Consider the following 20,799-nt stretch of genomic DNA (forward strand, 5'->3'; position numbering starts at 1 on the left):
TAGACATACACACACACACACACATACACATACACACATCAATCAGCGTTGGTCACTCACTTTGTCCACTGTCCAATGAGCTGATCTGACCAGTAGACATACACACACACACACACATACACATACACACATCAATCAGCATTGGTCACTCATTTGTCCAGTGTCCAATGAGCTGATCTGACCAGTAGACATACACACACACACACACATACACATACACACATCAATCAGCGTTGGTCACTCACTTTGTCCACTGTCCAATGAGCTGATCTGACCAGTAGACATACACACACACACACACATACACATACACACATCAATCAGCATTGGTCACTCATTTGTCCAGTGTCCAATGAGCTGATCTGACCAGTAGACATACACACACACATACACATACACACATCAATCATCGTTGGTCACACACTTCGTCCAGTGTCCAATGAGCTGATCTGACCAGTAGACATACACACACACACACACATACACATACACACATCAATCAGCGTTGGTCACTCACTTTGTCCAGTGTCCAATGAGCTGATCTGACCAGTAGACAAAGTTGGGGAGCAGGGCGGAGACGATCCACAGCAACAGCGTGGGCAGGAACTGAACCAGGTAGGCGCTCTGTGGGGGGGAGGGGGAGGGGGGGGGAGGGGAAGACGACAACAGGGGATGAGACAAAGATCTTGACAGTTAGTTCGCGTTTCACTGATTAATTGGCTGCTGGCACCGTATGCTTCCTGGGAAGCCAAAAATGTTTCCGAGTGTTCTAAGGTGTGTTGGGGTAATAATCTAATAATTGTGTGTGTATGTGTATATGTGTGTGTGTGTGTATGTGTATATGTGTGTGTGTGTTTGTGTGTGTGTTTATGAGTGTGTGTATTGTGCGTGTGTGTAGTGTGCGTGAACATTGTTTGTACATGCATTTATGTAAAGCGCCTAAAGCTGTGTTTAAACGGGAGTGGGCGCTATAGGAATGATCTTCATTATTATTATTATTATTAATAATAATATAGACTGTATAGTGAATAGAGCTTGCTGTGAATACATCGCGACCCCTGTGCTTTCTTGTCCTATCTCCATTTTTAATAACAGTGAAAACAGTTCATAACAAAGAGCGAATATAAGAACAAGTCACATTTTCACTGTTTCAAAAACTTGAGATAGGACAAGAAAGCACTGAGGTCGAGACATGTTGAGCAGGGGTATGCGCTATACAAGTGCTACATATCATTTATTAGGATGACAAACACTGCTGCACAGCACTGTGATGTCAAAAGTGTTCTTAAGTTCATAATGTGATGCGAATATCCTCATCAATTGTGTCCTGATATCTGAATGAATATCTGCTCATCTGTTAATCAAAAGAGCACGCATGTTCATGTACATTTATTTCGTGTGAAGACAAAGGTATTGAACAGTGCCTAGAGCTGTATGGTATAGGAGTGGGCAACATTAGAAATTATCTGCATTATTTTTGTTATTATTTTTTAATATTATTACTATCATTATTAACACTCCGGATCATAACACCACTCACATGTAGGTCACTCATTGCCTCCCACTAAACACTCACATGTAGACCTCTAAACACTCACATGCAGGCCACTCATTCCCTTCCGGATGTCAATGTTGAGCATGTCCAGCGTGTGCAGGAACATGATGGGTGTGGTCAGGAAGAACAGAAGGATGGTCAAGATACCGTTGACACAGATAGCCGTTGTCCACCAGCGCCAGTCTGGGATGGACAAATTCTCCCTGGGAAAGATAAAAAAAACTCTCAATAGATCCACCTGAACCTGTGTAAGATGGCCACCCATTGTTGAGGAGAAAAGTGGTCGACTGACCTGTTGTCTTAGGCACAATTGACCAAAACGAAGAAAACATGAAAAAAAATGAAGTGAAATTACATAGAAAAAATGCGGGGGGGGGGGGGGGGGATGGAAAGGTGGCTGTTTGTACAGGTGGCTATCATGGCAGGTTCCACTGTACTTACATTATAGTTCGGATGATAAGGTTCTCACACATATTTGTCTACTTTATACCCAGCAAAAAAGGCTCACACTTTCAAATACGTATTAAATGTATTTATTCCATACTTGTTGGCAGCTACGCATGTATACCTGGCCACACCCACCAGTAAATGTTCTCCACTCACCCACCAGTAAATGTTCTCTGTTCTCTACTCACTCACCAGTAAATGTTCTCTGTTCTCTACTCACTCACCAGTAAATGTTCTCTGTTCTCTACTCACTCACCAGTAAATGTTGTCTGTTTTCTACTCACTCACCAGTAAATGTTCTCAGGAGAAGGAGCGAAGTGCATGATCCAGTTCTGGACCTGCAGCTCCTGGTACAGACTGGACATCTGAGGGTTGTGGGTGCCCTTACAGCTGGCCCGGAAGTCTGTGCGGATCCTGGGAACAAACACACAAGACACGAGATATCATCCAAGAAATGTGTCATCATAATATGGTTGCTTTTTAGCACAAGGGGGCTATCCCGAAAAAAAGCTGCTTTGAGAAAATCGAAAGTAAAGTTTTTGCCCCTATGTTCAGTGTTTTTAAAAGACTAGGAGAATTATCTCTATAACCAAACAAATATACACACCAATGAAACCAAACTTCTCCTATAGGTAGGGCAATGCCCACTTTTGGGGTCGGTCAAGATTTCTGGAAACCCCCGAAATCTGGGTTAGCTTGCTTGTCCTTAAAAGCAACCATATTTCTCATCATTTTGTTTAAATGTTGCATGAAAAAAGTTGTATCTTTGGGAAAGGCATTTTACTTGAATGTCCCCATTTGGCTTGGTGCTATCAGAGAAGGATGTTAGAGTTAGGTAGCGGTAGATGGGCGCTCTGGTGAGGTATGCTCCTTCTTTCCAATCAAATGACCTTAGCAGTTGCGAGCGCCGTAAAACCCTATACTACATACAAACATCTATCATCATTACCTCTCCTCACTACTTTCTTTGTATGTTACTTTGAAGTAACACCTCTAATCTGAGGCACTTATATGACCTAATTGTGTGGTAAATGCTCTAAAACTCTCACTAAAACCAAACAAAAACTAAAATTTTCTCCCTGAACAGAGGTCCCCCCCACCTCTGAGCCTGTGAGTCGGAGGCCAGCGTGATGAAAGCGATGCCGAGCGGGGACTGGTAGGACGTCACTTTCTCCTCCTCGCACGCTTTCTTCAGCTCCGCTTCTTCTTCCAGGTACAAATTGATGGCATCCACCTGGGAACACACGCACAAAGATGTGGATACACACAGAGGTACAGACACATGGATAGACACACATGGGCATACAGACACACACACCGAGAGGTGGATACACACCGAGGTACACACATGGATAAACACACGCACCGAGATGTGGATACACACCGAGGTACAGATACATGAATAAACACACTCACAAAGATGTGAATACACACAGATATACAGACTCATGGATAGACACACATGGGCATACAGACACACGCACCGAGAGGTGGATACACACCGAGGTACAGATACATGAATAAACACACTCACAAAGATGTGAATACACACAGATATACAGACACATGGATAGACACACATGGGCATACAGACAAACGCACCGAGAGGTGGATATACACCGAGGTACAGACACATGGATAAACACACGCACCGAGATGTGGAAACACACCGAGGTACAGAAACATGAATAAACACATAGGGACATACAGACACACGCACGGAAATGTAGACATTTGTGTAAACACGCACGGAAATCTAGATATTTGTGTAAACACGCACGGAAATATAGACATTTGTGTGGCGAGCTGCGAAAACCGTTCGGAAGTCGCTGTGCTTACTTTAGAGCTAGGCCGTCTCAAAGGTCATTTTGGGCTTTCCTATGAAAATTGAGATTTTTGCACCAATTTGTTATTCAACATCTTAACTTTCATCTCTAGAAATATTAAACAATACTTTGGGATGGAAATATGTCAATTTTAATTGTTTTCAGCATCACCCCCAACCGATATGATTAGCAAACACGGCTGATGGTGCTGAAGAGGACTCCGAAAATCCATCTCTTTTTGACCGACTTTTCCGAAAAGTATTTTGAGACAACCCCTACATATCATACATCGTTGGAAAGCTCAGTCTGTGTACTAGCGAATAAAAAGTAGTGCGCATACCTTGAACAAAGGAGCATGGAGTGCGCATCCAGATTAGTGCGCCACTATGAATGTTTGTAGTAAAAATCAAGTGCCGAGTTTAAGCACCAATATGTGTCCATAATTGCCACAATTCTTACCTGAAATACACCCTTAAACTAAAAAAACTACTGGAAAACTGTTAAGAGGCAATAGTTTGTTATTTTATCGAAATAAAGAGTAATAATTTGAAAGAACAGCATCTGAACCCTGACCCGTGCCCAGACCCCGCTCACTTTCAAAATGGCGAGTCCCAGTGGAAAGAGTGTTGAGACACTAGCTCGTCTGTTGAATTTAAACGCTACAGATACAGAAGCTTACCAAGAAGTCTTTGATGCTTATTTTGGTGACAGACAGGAATCGGAAAATGACTCAACTACTGATGAGGAGCAATCCAGTGATGGTAAGTAGTTTAAAATTGTTTTTTAAAGGCTCTTCCCAGTCTTTCTCTGTTTCGACATGATGCTTTGTTTACATTCTCACCCTGACTGTATAATCATGATAAGTCATGACCACATATCAAAATGTAGATAGATTTAGATATAAGATGACCTCCTGTTCTGTAATAGATTCTGTTAGACCACCTTCAGTTTGTAGGTAAATTCTAAAGTAAGCTAAATCTAGATCTAGATCTAGACTTAAACTCTTCTTGTGTCCCAGACCCCTGAATTTCTGAAACATGTGTGCACCTTTTGTATTGTAATTGTTGATTAGAAACGCTGGCTACATTCTAGATCTAGATCTATAGAGCATTTGATTTTATCTTTTCCTTTAAATGTTAAACTTGTGTCATCTTAATTTATACATTGGCCCACAGGGGTAGATTAGATCAGTTTTCTCAGTGCCAGTAATAATAATAATAAAGTCAAGTAAACTTAACTTCGGTTGAGTGGTTGAGATTGTGCTGTGGACTATAAACCATTTGGCATTATCTTTTCCTTTAAATGTTAAGCTTTGTCATTTTAATTCATCATACATTGGCCTACAAGGGTAGATTAGATCAATTTTTCCAGTATAATAAGTTAAAGTAAACTTTACTCTGGTTGAGTGGTTAAGATTGTCCTACATTCCTACTGCAACTGCAAAATAAGCTGTTCTTAGAGCTAACACAAGTAAATGCTTTTCCCCAGATGACTCGGTCTGTGAAGTTCTGACGACTGAGCTAGACCTGTCAGAAAGGATCGTGCCTCTTGAACGCAAAAGACCCATCTGTCAGCCATACCAGCACCCCCTTCACCGGACCAACCGAATTTGCACATCGACCCACCTTCCACGTCAACGAAAGGGCCTGTCCCATACCCCTGCTCCTGTAAGTCAACACCGTGTTACTCAAACTTTGATGCAGAAACAATCCAGGACATAAGACACCAGTACATTGCCTTAACAGACAAAGAACTTGACATAGCTGTTTTGTCAAAAATTTCGTGTGGTATTCATTTGGATTCTACTACCCGCAAATCACGAAAGGCAGTTCAAACAGAACGGAAAGCGTCACGGACGGATTACTTGCTCCATGGACACCGTATTTGCCGTGATTTCTTCCTGTACATCCATGACATTGGGCTTGGCAAACTGACAACCCTGATCAAGCATTACAAGGCCTGTGGTGTTGAAGCCCGTGTCCACAAGAGCAAGAAGCGACTTCCCCATAACACCCTGAAGTATGAGGACACCAGGAGGGTAGTTGACTTCATAATAAACTACGCAGAGATCCACGCCATAGAACTGCCAGGTAGAACACCCAGACACTGGATTACGAATGTTAAGTTGCTGCCCACACATTGTACAAAGACACTGGTATACGAATTGTATAAAACATCATCTGAGGAAGCAGGGAACCACTGTGTTCACATCTCAACCTTCAGGAAGCTGTGGAGACAGTTGGTGCCTTTTATTAGGACCATGCCTCCTGCAACAGATCTCTGCTGGACCTGTCAGAGAGGTATGCAGCAAATCCAGCTGTCAGCCAACAAGTCTGATGAGGAGAAAAGACGGTTGATAGACAATTTGAACTCTCATCAGGAGATCGTTCAGAATGAACGGTCATTTTACCAACACAGCTGTGAAATGGTAAAGGCACAACTACCGCCAGCCAGACTACCTGGACCCCATCCATACTGTTCCTTTCAAGGAAAAAATCACATTTCTTTTGACTTCGCACAGCAGACTCACTTTCCAAGTGATCCTCTTCAAGCTGGGCCAATTTATTTCAAGACCCCCCGGAAGTGTGGCCTTTTTGGGATAAATAATGAGGCGCTGGGAAAACAGGTGAACATTCTAGTTGATGAGGCTCACAACACGGGGAAAGGTGCCAACACAGTTGTGTCTTATCTTCATTTCTATCTAGAAAACTTCAGCCTTGGTGAGACAGAACTTCTTTTGCACGCAGACAATTGTGCCGGACAAAACAAAAATTCTGTTATGATTTGGTACCTCATGTGGCGATGTGGCACCGCTCGAAATAGGAATATTTGCCTAAGCTTTCTGATTGCGGGTCATACAAAGTTTAGCCCAGACGGTGGATTTGGCCTCATAAAAAGAAAATTAAAGGTAACAAAGGTTGATTGTTTGCAAGATCTAGTCAAAGTTGTAGATGCTTCGGCTGCTATGAACAAGGCCATTCTAGTGGGTACAGAAAATGGAGTATCTCAACTTCCCACCTATGACTGGACGACTTTTCTTTCAAAGTATTTTAGTAAGGTGAAAGGAATAAAAACCCTTCAACATTTTTCTTTCGACAACTCAGGAGTCATCACAGTGAAAAAACACAGCAATGCCCCTGAAACAGCCCAGGCCCTACAGAAAGCAGCTCTCCCTGGGCCGGGTGTTCTGCCGCCAGTAATACCGTCACCTGGGCTCAGCCTCAAACGCCAGCAATATCTCTTCAAAGAGATTCGTCCGTTCGTTTCCCCTCACTGTCAGGATGTTGTAACACCAGAGCCAACAGCAGTACCTGAAGACAGTGGCAGTGACTCCTCTGACAGTGAATATGAAGTGCCAGCCAAAGTGACAAAAACTGTAGCAGGACCAGGCAAAGCCATCCGAGGTCGAGGTCGGGGACGCGGCCGCCGAGCCAAAACGGAGTAATCTATGAAACATCAATAATGTGGATATAAATACATCAACACCAGCTACAAAGGTAAGAAAACCTATTACATTTTGTCTACGAGTATGTTGTTGTGGTTACTGTACTAGTATATGTTGTGTTTTGTCCCTTTTGTTGAGCTCATATCAGCCAAAAACATTGCTCAAACTTTTAAAGCCGTTTTTCTCTTTTCGGATTTTCCCTGCCTTGCGTGATAAAAACTGCAATATCTCGGAAACTATAATAGATAAAACCCTCACATAAAAAGCGAAATACTCAGGGGAAGCTGTAGAATAATATTAGGTAGAAATCTCAATTTTCATATTTGGACCCATGTGAATGGTTTTTGCAGCTCCCCACACATTTGTGTAAACACGCACAGACATAGAGACATGCATACAGATGTAAACACACACACAGATATAGACACTCACAGATATGTGAATATGCACGGAGATACAGTCACATGCACAGAGAAAAACACACACACGTAGATGTAAATACGCTTGAAGATAGAGACACACCCATGAAGATGGTCAGGTAGCCTAACTACTAGGCTGCTGATGCCACCGACAATGGGCGACAGTCTCAGACATTTCCGCCAACATTTACCTGTGAGCAGCAGCAGCACACCTGTCCACAGGTCACCGGCCTCATCATCGGTCGCTCCCCGGTCTTACGGTAATCCATCTCACAGTACAGCTTGGCCTCTGCAGCGCGTTTCCTGGAACACACAAACAAACACACACACATACATACACATACATACAGATGCTATACGAAACACGGGAGTTGTTGGTCAAAGAAAAACTCATAAACGTGTGCTCATAAAGAGAAAGCAGAGCTGCTTCAGAATACTGAAAAGATCAGCAAGGACTTGCAGTGAACTGCCATCCCGAGGTATCGAGTGATGGATCTGGCAAAATTTGAGGGTTTTTTTGTAGTAAAGGGTATATTACACCAGTCTTGCCCACATCTTTCTTGAGTCAAATGCAGCATGATGTTTCTACATTCCAAAAGGTAGTTTTCAAAGTGGTATAGCTACAAAAGTGACTTATGTCAATCCCAGTATCAATGGAAGAGTGAAACATCTACCTTTTCATACAACCATTGTTACTAAGAAGCATTTAGAACTTAAGATGGGGAAAACATCAAAAGTTTTTCATTGTTCTCAAAAGCACAAAATGTGCAGCAGTGCCACTCTGCCTATGGTCAGTAAGACAGGTCAACATCTGCCCTACTAGGCAAAAACAGGCCAAAAAATGTTGTTTAGTGTGTTGACACATAAATGGTGTGTAGTGTGTAGTGTATCAACACAGTACCTGTGTCGGTCAAGCAGCACAAGGCCGGTGATGTTGTAAGCAAACTGGATGTCGGTCACGGTGGACTCTGGGTACGCCTCTCTGGGGACGAACAAATGGTCAGTTAACGGACACTAAGATATGGTCAGTTAACAGACACTAAGATATGGTCAGTTAACGGACAGTAAGATATGGTCAGTTAACGGACAGTAAGATATGGTCAATTAACAGACAGTAAGATATGGTCAGTTAACAGACACTAAGATATGGTCAGTTAACAGACAGTAAGATATGGTCAGTTAACAGACACTAAGATATGGTCAGTTAACAGACACTAAGATATGGTCAGTTAACGGACACTAAGATATGGTCAGTTAACGGACACTAAGATATGGTCAGTTAACGGACACTAAGATATGGTCAGTTAACGGACAGTAAGATATGGTCAGTTAACGGACACTGAGATATGGTCAGTTAACGGACACTAAGATATGGTCAGTTAACGGACACTGAGATATGGTCAGTTAACAGACAGTAAGATATGGTCAGTTCACCGACATTGAGCTTTATTCCTTTTGGTTTTGAACAAAACGCCACAGTATTATCCGAGCAAAGGAATGAATGGAAAACCAGGATCGTCGATGTCTGTCACATATCTGGCACTGGAATGATGATGATTATGAAGACAAAATCCACTTTTCTCAAAACTACAGCCGGTCCTGCTATACCACCCGCCTGTTCAAGACAATCACTAGCACAAATCACCCCTTCCCTCATGTGTTTTTTCTATAATATAATCACACTGGTCAAGACATTCACTAGCACAAATCACACCTTCCCTGTGTTTTTTCTATAATATAATCACACTGGTCAAGATGACCACCTGTACAAATCACTGGTCCAAAACCTACGTCCTGAATGAGTTAAAGGTTACAAAAGTGGGCACTGGCTGTAACAATGTTGACAAGCACTGCTAGAAGCCATTACGTTAACACAAAGTTTGGGCGATGACTCACTGGAAGTGTTGCAGGATCGGGCTGTGGAAACATTTGCTCTTGGGAATGTTGGAGACCATCAGTGTTCTGCTCACCTGCGGGGGAGAGAGAGACAGAGAGGTTTTGTGGTTTCGTTTTGTTTTAGTCGTTTCAACGTGAGTTTTGCAGCACTTACAAGACAAATAGATTATATAAATACGGGAGATTGGAGGAGAGAGAGCGATAAAATGTTCCCCCACTCTGGAGGATATATTCTAACTTCATAGCCCTGTGCACCGATGTCCTCACCAGAGCACCCACCAACCACCCACTGTGCACTGATGTCATCACCAGAGCACCCACCAACCACTCACTGTCCACTGATGTCATCACCAGAGCACCCACCAACCACCCACTGTGCACTGATGTCATCATCAGAGCACCCACCAACCACCCACTGTGCACTGATGTCCTCTCCAGAGCACCCACCAACCACCCACTGACCATAGTCCACCGCTGTCCTCACCACCCACCGACCACCCACCAACCACCCACTGACCACTGTCCACTGATGTCCTCACCAACCACCCACTGACCACCCACCAACCACCCACTGTCCTCACCTGCTCGTCCTCCTCCACGTCCAGGTTCAGGTGAAAGTGTCGCAGCACGGCGATCACCGCCACCCACTGACCACCCACCAACCACCCACTATCCTCACCTGCTCGTCCTCCTCCACGTCCAGGTTCAGGTGAAAGTGTCGCAGCACGGCGATCACCGCCACCCACTGACCACCCACTGACCACCCACCAACCACCCACTGTCCTCACCTGCTCGTCCTCCTCCACGTCCAGGTTCAGGTGAAAGTGTCGCAGCACGGCGATCACCGCCACCAGGTACAGCACTGACATCACAGCGTGTACCCACAGCACGGGGTCACTGGGTGGTACAAACACAGGTGGGTCATAACACAGAACACATTGAGAGGTCATCAGGTCACTGGAGGGGCACAACACACAACACATTGAGAGGTCATCAGGTCACTGGGGGGTCATAAACACACAACACATTGAGAGGTCACCGGGTCACTGGAGGGGCACAACAGTAAGTAAGTAAGTTTATTCAGTGTTTAAGGCCATTGGCCTACATCACATCGTACAAAACATTCATATCTTAAATAAAGTTTCCATAATGAAAAAGTACAGGTTGTGTCACACAGTCGTGCACATATCTCTTATCATGGGTCAGACATTGCATATTTCTGTCACTAGGCCGAGTCAGGCTGGGAGGAATTGACAATTTCCTTTGATGGACAAAATATGGAACATAGAAAATAAAGTGAAATTCATCTTCAATTTCATGAGAGTTACACCCCCCCACACAAGGGTGAATTTGTTAATTTTCACCGATAGAAATTGTTATTTAACCCTAACTGTATGTTGTGTCGTATCCATACGACGTGAGGAACTCTGTGCCACCACTTTCCAAAGAGGAAATGTACTCGTCAATCCGATCCGTACGCTTTGCACATCAGTTTGTCAAAATGATTTTTTGACAAATACTGAAAGTTTCAAAGAGATCTTCGAGTTAATTTCCTCTTGGGAAAGTGGTGGCACAAGTAAAACACGACGTACGGATAGGGTTAAAAAGTGTCAAGCTTTACCTCAAGTCAGTCTCTGTGGACAGCTACATCTTCAGGAAGCTATACTAAACTCTAAACTTTGTAACGCTAAAACAGAAAGTCTGAACTAAACTTATCGAGAATGATACATACAGAAAATCCAAATAAAAAAATTCAAGTCCACTCACTCAGGGTGCAAGTTGCCAATGGTTGTGTGACCAAAATCAACAGCGGTTCCCACTGAAAAAATGAAAGGAATGATCATCTTGATATAACTTGATTCCATTTCATTCCTCCCCTCCCCCTCCCTAAATTTTTTTTCTCCAAAAATAGAGAGAAAATGAAAAAAGTGAACAAATAAAATTGTTGGTGAAGTTCGAGTATTACAAACAGGTTAAGTCGATCATTCACACATTGGCCCCATAAGACTCTCCCTTTGATAACACAAGACATGTATTTAACAACTTCATCACCAGAACAAAAAGCATAAAGCGCATTGAGCTACTTTATTGGAAATGCCCTATATAAATGTTATATATTATTATTATTATTATTATTATTATTTTAAAAAAAGGTTGTTACCATCTGAAACTGAATAATCATAAGAAGTGTTCAAAATACGAAATGTTCAATACAAGTAAGGAGCCTGCCTCAAAACATCTTTCGTTTTAGTTTTAGTAAGTGTTTTACGTCACTTGCAACACAATAAGGTCATATAAGGGCCAAAGATTAGAGGTGTTACAAGAGAGTAACAAACGCAAAAAAGAAGGAGGGGAGATAAAGACGATAGATGTTTGATAGGAAAGAAGAAGCAAAGCACATTAGAGCACCCGCCAACCACCCACTCAAAATATCTGATCAAATACTGACAACTAAAGCATGGACAGTGACCCCACTCACAGACCCTGTTATGTCGACTCTTTCACTTCGGAGGCCCTTCCACGTGTAGACGGACATATATATGTAAAGGGTGCTGACATAATGAATTACTTCTCGGATTCAAACCCCATGGAAATAGATACACCCCGCAAATAAGTTGGGGGTTTTTATAGTAGAGGGTTTTATGGCACTCGCAACTGCAATAGGTTATATAAGCGAAGGCAAATAAGTGAAGTTTTTACAATTTATAAGTGTGAAATAACAAACCGCATGTTATTTAAACTTTAAAAATATGGCATCAATAGAAAATCTACAAATTTGACCCTGGTGTCGATTTTTGGCCAATATAACGATTGGTGGATTGCGAGAAGGAACTCATTTTGTCAGGGCGCCTCACCTATCTAAACAATTATTATGTAGGTTTGTAGCGCCCCCCATTGACACAATTTAGAACATTCAATTTTGAGAGGCAGGCTTCTGACACTGTCTGTTTGGGCTAACTCGGGCTGAGAGGGATACAACATCCCAAAAGAAAGACCTGAGATACTCGACACAAAGTCTCCCTACTTCGGAGGAAATATTCAGAACTGATAACCCTGTTCAAAACTCACGGAGATCTCCCTTGAAGTTGATGGGCAGGACAACCGCGATAGAGAGTACCGTCACTATGGCAACGTAGACCAGGAGGTAACGCTGGAAAGACAGGTACTGGAGGGCGTCTTTTCCACACTTGTGCAGGATGTCCACATCTCTGGGGAACGTTGTTATAGTTAGTTTTAGTTTGAGTTTTACGGCACTTGTAACACAATATGGCCATAAAAGTGCTGAAGATTAGAGGTGTTGCAAGAGAGTAACAAACACAAAAAAGGAGAGATAAGGACAATATATGTTTGATCGGAAAGAAGGAGCAAACCACACCAGAGCACCCGCCAACCACCCACCAGGAAGGTTGTTATAGTTAGGTTGTTTGATTCTTTGTTTGTTTGTGTGTTTGTTTGTTTGTTTTAGTAGAGACGAGCATATCAACACAATAGTCGTCATTTGACGCTGGAAAAGAGTTAGTTTTGTTTAGTATGGGGTTTTACGGCGCTCGCAACAGCATATGGAAAAAAGTGAGACAGACAGACAGACAGAAACACCAGAGAGACAGAAAAGAAACAGGATCCGTCACGCTACCACAGCAAGGAAAAGATGACAAAACATCACAACTTACCTGAGTTTCCAGAATGCAACAATCCACGAGAAGATACCCTGGGGGGGAAAGAAAGCATACAAGTATAACCCCTTGTATAACTCCAACCCAAACACATGAACAGCAGACTTTGTTTAATAGGAACCCAATTAACAAGAAAAGTGCTGTTGCCATGAAAGGATTACCGCTCCCCGATATTTTTCCCTCTTACTTCTGTGCACACAAAAAATTCTCTGATCCTGAGAAGATTGTGTAGTCAGGCTTCTACTGTCATTGAAAGAAAAAGACTTTTACGCGATAGACACTTGTATATACAGAGCAGAGATCTATCCAATTCTTTAAAAGTTTCAACAGAACGGTCTTTTTTATATGTAGAGAAAACTATTCCTTAAAATCAAGTTTTAGATTTAGTTTTAGTAGAAGTTTTATGGCGCTCGCAACTGCATAAGGTCATATGAGCGCCAGAAGATTAGAGATGTTACAAGCGAGTAACAAACATAAAAAAGAAGAAGGGGAGATAAAGACGATAGATGTTTGACAGGAAAGAAGAAGCAAACCACACCAGAGCACCCGCTAACCACCCACAAATCAAGTTTCAAACTATCTCCACACAGACCAGTCATAAAGATGACTAAACAATCTTTCTAGCCAAATGTGTATACATTTCAGCCCCCAAACAGAATAAATATGTCCCAAAAGCGTGCACAATTTGATCAGACTCAATCTTTGAATGTCAAAAGTCCAACCACAAGTAACCACAAAACAGGATGTGACATGGCATACAGGCTATTATTTCCCCACAGTTTCTTTGTCCAAAACACACCCTGTCTCAAAACTAGCCAGAAAAAATCCATCCATGTTTCATAAGTCTGTAAACGGAGACGTTGTCTATCAGGAAAACTTGAATGTGCTGAGTGACACACAAGTTTAGATTAGTTTTAGTAACGTTTTACGGCGCTCCCAACTGCATAAGGTTATATGGGCGCCAAGGGGTGGATGTCAGCAGAGAAGTCCAAACGGGGAATCAGGCTTACTCTGCTCACCTCTCTAGGCTCAACAGCACAAAGTCTGCTTCGACTATCAAGGCACCCCGGAAATAGCAGTTCACAAAAGGATGAGGAAAGAAAACGAAGCAGCAGTTCCCCTTATGTTGTTCCGGCACAGTATGAGCATGACATTGATAAATCAGCCCATTTACAATTCTACTGTGCATAAAAACATGATATTCCCCCCTTTGGGAACGTCCTAAAGACAATGCCAGAAAGTAGCACTGCCCTGGGGGGGGGTACCGAGTGACATACAAAAATTAGTTTCCGTTTACTGTGGGTAAAGAAAAGAACACTGACAAAAGAACATTGACGTACTGGGAGAAAAAGAGCAAGATGAACAGACAGACAAAAAAACACACAAAAAGAGAACAAAGATAATATAACAATTTATCGCTCTCCAGAAAAAGAAATTTGCTGTGGCATGGTAAATACACACACACACACACACACACACACACACACACACACACACACACACACACACACACACACACACACCAAGCAATAATGCCAGACAGAACATAAGCCCATCTCTGACCACCGATCTGTGACCACCCACCTTGTCCTGCGACGCCACGGCTGTGTCCAGCGACTCCTGGGAGCCAGTAGATGACCGGCTGTCATGGTCACCAAAAAACAAAGACGTCCACCTGTGCGGGAGGGGAGACAAGCATACAGGACGTCAGGTCTACCCACATAGATACAGAGACAAGAAACAAAGAAACAAAAAAAACGTGTAGTTAAAAGTAAGTAAATCACCTATCAAATGAGACTGATAGGTCTCTTCAGGAACGTGGAACTATCAATTTAAGAATATATGCAGATAAATATGACATTACAATTATAGCAATCTTAAGACTTAAAAGGGGAAGATAACTAAATTTTTACCAAAAATCATTAGCTTGTAAATCTATGCACAGTGCTATAAAAACTAACTTTGAAGTACATGAGGAACACCTCTCAACACTTGTGGCTGAAAAAAAAAACCTATAACATAGGAGCTATTTTTCCGTATAAGAAGATTTAGCTATTTTCGTTTCAATGTCGCCTCCATCTCGTAATTCACAGAACGCCAGTGTTATTGTTGGCATATACTTATTTTAAAATTTCAACTTTTTAAAATCAAAGACTGGAGAATTACAAAATCGGAGTCTGCTGAAAATTGACTGGAGCAAAATTTCCGATTCAGTCATTTTAAAACAGGAAGGTAGCACTAAAGTTTGATTTACTGAAATGAATAAATATAAGACAAAACAGCATGGTCAAAGTGTGTGGCAAAACAAAAAGATAAATCATGAAGGAAGAAAAGAAATGGAGTGGAGCACAAAAAAGGGGATGGTGGCTTATATTTAAAGAAGACTAAAACAAGTCAACCGGAATTATTTGCTCATAAAAGATGAACAGGGAACCAGATTCTAACTGCTAGTTCTCCACACGTGATTGGCCACGGCTGTTCTTAGGTTTGCTCTGTCCAAGCTCCTACCAACTGAACATATACAGCTCAACTTCCACCTGAACAGAACATATACAGCTCAACTTCCACCTGAACAGAACATATACAGCTCAACTTCCGTCTACGAACAGAACATATACAGCTCAACTTCCACCTGAATAGAATAAAACCAGAACTTCCCCCAATGTGTCCCTTGTGTGACTATGCATATGAGACTGGAGCATCACCTGTTCCACTGAACAGCCCTAAATGACATCAGAGCTACCCTTCTCCCTCCGAGACCTAACATTGACAACACACTCTATGGAACATTACAGCAACTGCAGCAAACCTGCACTTATCACTACATGGCATTGGACAGAAAGGCGAGAGCCCAGCTGTTGTTGGATAGATAACAACAACAACGACAACAACAACAACCCAGTCCATGCTAGTCAACAGAGGATCACATGAACCAACATATTCTTACTGCTGACGTGTGTTAACATTATTTTGTAAACTAATCTTTAGTTCGTGCGAAGTCATCTACTGGTAAAAGATTTCAACCAGCTGTATTCTTTGGAACACTTTTATTCAACAAGGAGAAAGATAAAACATGCCAACAACATACTCGATACATATTTCCTCCGCACTGGAATCAAACTCAAGTCTACTGGAGGTGATGGCCAAGAGCATAACCACAGACACCGGTCCCAGCTAATACAACAGCAAACGTTCACCAAGATATCAGAGACTGAGAAATGGGTCTTTTCATCCAGACCGAAATAAAGATTACGAGTCAACAATTCCCTGAAAACTGACACCCAATCAGGGATGACGCTGTTCCAATCAAAGACAGGCTATCACACTGATGGACTGAGACGTAGAGTTGATGGGGAACCAAAAAGCAATCAAAGCGACTGACACAAAATCACACAAAGACAGAAATATCACTCATTAAAACAGAGATGTCCCCTATAGTTCTTTTCTCTTATGAGCACCAGAACGAAAAAAGCAAACATTTAACAAAAAAATCTTAAAAGACATTTCAAAAAGAAAAGAAAATGAAAAAGAAAAGAAAAGCAATGACAAACAATTATTTAATAAGGTTCAAAGTAGACATGGAGAAGCCATGTCTACAAATTATGTGTTTCTGAGACACGACTTCTTCAACCTCCATCTAACAATGATATGAAAAATACGCCTATCTGTGAACTCGCTACATAACATTTCTTTACAGCTGTTTTGGAATGTAGGTGCTCACACACCCCATCAACCCAGGAGGCTGGCTTCAACCCTGCCTGTCAGGGCCAATCTAGGCTGAGAGGGATACAACATCCCAGCAGACAGACCCGGGCTGAGAGGGATACAACATCCCAGCAAAAAGACTGAGATATTTGATAAAAATTCTCCTCACTTGGGAGTCGACGTCAGGTCTCCTGTGCGCACCGGTGAAGCACCCAGCTGATGCACAACAGACGCCAGTGGAGATGTCATACTCTTTGACACAATGTTGTGACAATAAAAAAACAACCAGAATGAACCACGATAAAGATGGGTTTTCCCCAACCCCCCTCCCCCCATGTCAGGTTCGTCCACTTCCCCAGCCACATTTGACCCCCTACAATGGTCACAGCGACTGTGGCATCAAAACCACAGATGTTTTCTTGATCAACACGTTCTGTTACCACATCACATTTCTACCTCATGACGTAACAAGCTGATCAAAATTTTAAAAAGTCAAGAAAAACGGTGAAAGCAGTAACGTCGTGAAAAAGATTCCAAGAAAAAGTTTTGTGTATTTATTATAACGACAAACTGAGAGAACAATAAATCTGATCTGATTGTGACATTGAGCATCGTTAGGTCCAGCACACTTTTAGAACGCCCGTTCTTGGTTCAACATCCCTCAGAACACAATAAGGTTACAGAAAAGATAGTTTAGTATTAGTAAGAGTTTTACGGCACTTGCAGCACAATAAGGTCATATAAGTGCCGGAGATTAGAGGTGCTACAGGAGAGTAACAAACATTTTAAAAAAGGAGAGACCAGGACAATATATTTTTTTATAGGAAAGAAAGAGCAAACAACACAAGAGCACCCGCTAACCACCCACATAGAAAAGAAAGGACAAGCCCAAGTCATGGAGGTGGAGAGACACGAAGAACTTCCTTAACAATCCAAGTTCAGGAACGCCTCATCAAGGATTTGAACCACGGTCACATGAACCATGGCACAGCAAGGCACCGACTCAACTGATGGCATTCACCGCAGATAAGGAAGGGGGACAGAACTGGACACATCTATTTTTTTTAAAGTGCAGTAGAGAAAAAGGCCAAGTGTTGGATGGAACTGAACACACACAGCACACAAACAACAAAGTCATTTCTTAGTGAGACAGAGATGAATCTTGCAATTTAAAAAAAAAAAGGCATCTCAAACAACAATAAATTTTCAAAAAAGAAACTTGTAAGAGCTGCGACAACTCACCAGTCAGCACTCTATATAATAACACCGTAGGTAGAAAAGAGACTACGCTAACTACAGACTCAGAGGTGCCAACTGGCTATAAGAAAAAAATCTGGAACTTACAGGACCTCATGGAAATATATTCTGGATCGATAACAACAACATGGAAATATATGCGCTGGGACTCAGAACTTACAGTTCACAATGTATTTTCTACATCTTGTCTCAAGTTTCCACCATCAACAATTTATTTACAGAGGCAACAGCCATCAATGTCCAGGTGCTGTTTTTGTCTCAAGACTACATTTACATAAAGTGCAATGTGGCATGCACAAGAAGGTAAAACTATAAATAAGATATATATAAGCAGGAGCATATTAGAAAATTCTGACAATTTCAGAAACTCTGATTTTCTGAAAATGGGCACCTCTGCACATTAAATGAACAAGTGCATAACGTCTTACTGACAGTAATCATGCAGACATCAGCAACATAAACATCAGCAAAGATTGAAAACTAGGAATGACATATGTATTTACAGTTAGGTCTGCAATGTACGCACGTGCTTCTGCCAATTAAAATAAAAGGCAAAAAAAAAAGGAAAAGAGGGGGGGGGGGAAAAATTCGAGGAAAGAAAAGTTTCCACGTGGACCAACCTGCTCGGCTTCAACCTGTGCTCCCAGTGGGCGTGGTTAGATTATAGAGAAGCACCAAAGCAAGGGGGGGGTAGAGGGCAGCCATTATAGTCCACATTTACAGCCAATCTGACTACACATCTACCTTCTTACAATTGCACGGTGAACTGAAAAATCTTACTACACATTTACCTTTTACATTTACAAGGCAAACTGAAAAGTCTCTCTACACATCTACCTTTTTACATTTACTCAGTGAACTGAAATGTCTCACCACACATCTACCTTTTTACATTTACTCAGTGAACTGAAACGTCTCACCACACATCTACCTTTTTACATTTACTCAGTGAACTGAAACGTTTCACCACACATCTACCTTTTTACATTTACTCAGTGAACTGAAACGTTTCACTACACATTTACCTTTTACATTTACTCAGTGAACTGAAACGTCTCACCACACATTTACCTTTTACATTTACTCAGTGAACTGAAATCACCACACATTTACCTTTTACATTTACTCAGTGAACTGAAACATCTCATTACACATTTACTTTTTACATTTACATACTTTTGCATATATGGTGAGCTAACAAGTCTTACAACACATTCACCTTTTGCCTATATGTGAACTAAAAAGTCTCACTTCACATTTACCTTTAGCCTATATGTGAACTAAAAAGTCTCACTTCACATTTACCTTTAGCCTATATGGTGAACTAAAAAGTCTTACTACACATTCACCTTTAGCTTACATAGTGAACTAAAAAGGCTCTCAACACATTCACCTTTTGCCTATATGGTGGACTTAAAAAATCTCACTACACATTCACCTTTTTGCCTCTTTGGTGAACTAAAAACTACAAAGTCCAGCAGTCTAACCAGCTGACCATCTGTCAACACATTTGAGTTAGGCATACAAGGTACACATCACAAAAATATCACTTGATAACCTTTGTATAAAAGACGATGTGTCACAAAGATGTAGAGAGAAAGCTGCTAAATGCGGAGGCATAGTGTCTGTAGAGTGGGAACAATAAAGATGATAACAAGACCAGGGCCACACTAACCATCATTTCTTCTATTTCTTAAATTGTTCATTTGTTCAACAAGATTTGGAATGGTTTTGTTTCCGGAGAAAAAGATGTCTTTACTTTTTTTTTTTCTGAAAAAAATATGATTTACAAAATTATAGCCAGAACAGCATGCAAGACATTAAATAGTCATGGAAAATAAAAAGTTCCGATTAGTCTTACTTTTTGGGGGGCAGAAAAAAAATAATGCCGAATCTAAAATTATCAGTTTAAAATCTTAATATTGAAATTTGTTCCAGTCTTCTTTACCAAAGTTAACTGCAAGGTGCATAGAAAAATCCTAAACATATAATGATGAAACAGGCACGCTGGTTTCAAAGAGGAAATTTTCCACTGATGAAAGTGTCATTTTATGCATCATTTTAGCGCGAATATCGAAAAGGTTTACATCGGGCAATGAGTACAAACCTAGGCTACTACACAATTCAAAATGCGAAGGACTGAATGAGGTACTGAGTACAGAGATAGACTCTGTCATAGTTGAAGACTTCAGCTGGTGGAAAGAGTAACAAGATACACCATACTCAATCAGGGTGACAAATTCCCCACAGTACCACCATACACCATACTCAATCAGGGTGACAAATTCCCCACAGTACCACCACACACCATACTCAATCAGGGTGACAAATTTCCCACAGTACCACCACACACCATACTCAGTCAGGGTGACAAATTTCCCACAACGGAAAGCCCCAGAAGTAGTTAATTAACGAGTTTTCCCCAAAAGCCCACAGCAGGTTACATGTGTGTACATGCGTGTGTGTCAGAATTTTCCAGAAAAGCCCACAGAATGTTACATATTTGTGTGTGTGTGTGTATGTGTGTGTGTATGTGTGTGTGTGTGTGTGTACACGTGTGTGTGTGTGTGTGTGT

General features: G+C 41.7%; 1 protein-coding gene across 5 annotated transcripts in view; it reads right to left on the reverse strand.

The window, feature by feature from the left end:
* The window catches only part of LOC101847948 (CSC1-like protein 2), a 37,103-nt gene that overhangs the window by 10,841 nt on the left and 5,463 nt on the right, over positions 1-20,799 (reverse strand). For 2 of the 5 annotated variants that reach the window (XM_035969012.1, XM_005095491.3), the window contains 13 exons: positions 18,845-18,859; positions 14,847-14,937; positions 13,260-13,297; positions 12,658-12,797; positions 11,356-11,407; positions 10,377-10,485; positions 9,589-9,662; positions 8,594-8,674; positions 7,884-7,995; positions 3,103-3,236; positions 2,291-2,416; positions 1,599-1,758; positions 518-624 (listed from right to left, as the gene is read on the reverse strand). In XM_035969012.1, the coding sequence (XP_035824905.1) occupies positions 518-624; positions 1,599-1,758; positions 2,291-2,416; positions 3,103-3,236; positions 7,884-7,995; positions 8,594-8,674; positions 9,589-9,662; positions 10,377-10,485; positions 11,356-11,407; positions 12,658-12,797; positions 13,260-13,297; positions 14,847-14,937; positions 18,845-18,859 (1,239 nt within the window). Of the gene's footprint in view, positions 1-517; positions 625-1,598; positions 1,759-2,290; positions 2,417-3,102; positions 3,237-7,883; positions 7,996-8,593; positions 8,675-9,588; positions 9,663-10,376; positions 10,486-11,355; positions 11,408-12,657; positions 12,798-13,259; positions 13,298-14,846; positions 14,938-18,844; positions 18,869-20,799 lie in introns of all 5 variants that reach the window. The other 3 variants (XM_005095492.3, XM_005095489.3, XM_035969013.1) reach the window with 2 other exon arrangements.

This window comes from Aplysia californica, unplaced genomic scaffold (assembly GCF_000002075.1).
Source record: "Aplysia californica isolate F4 #8 unplaced genomic scaffold, AplCal3.0 scaffold00105, whole genome shotgun sequence".
NCBI lineage: Eukaryota > Metazoa > Mollusca > Gastropoda > Aplysiida > Aplysiidae > Aplysia > Aplysia californica.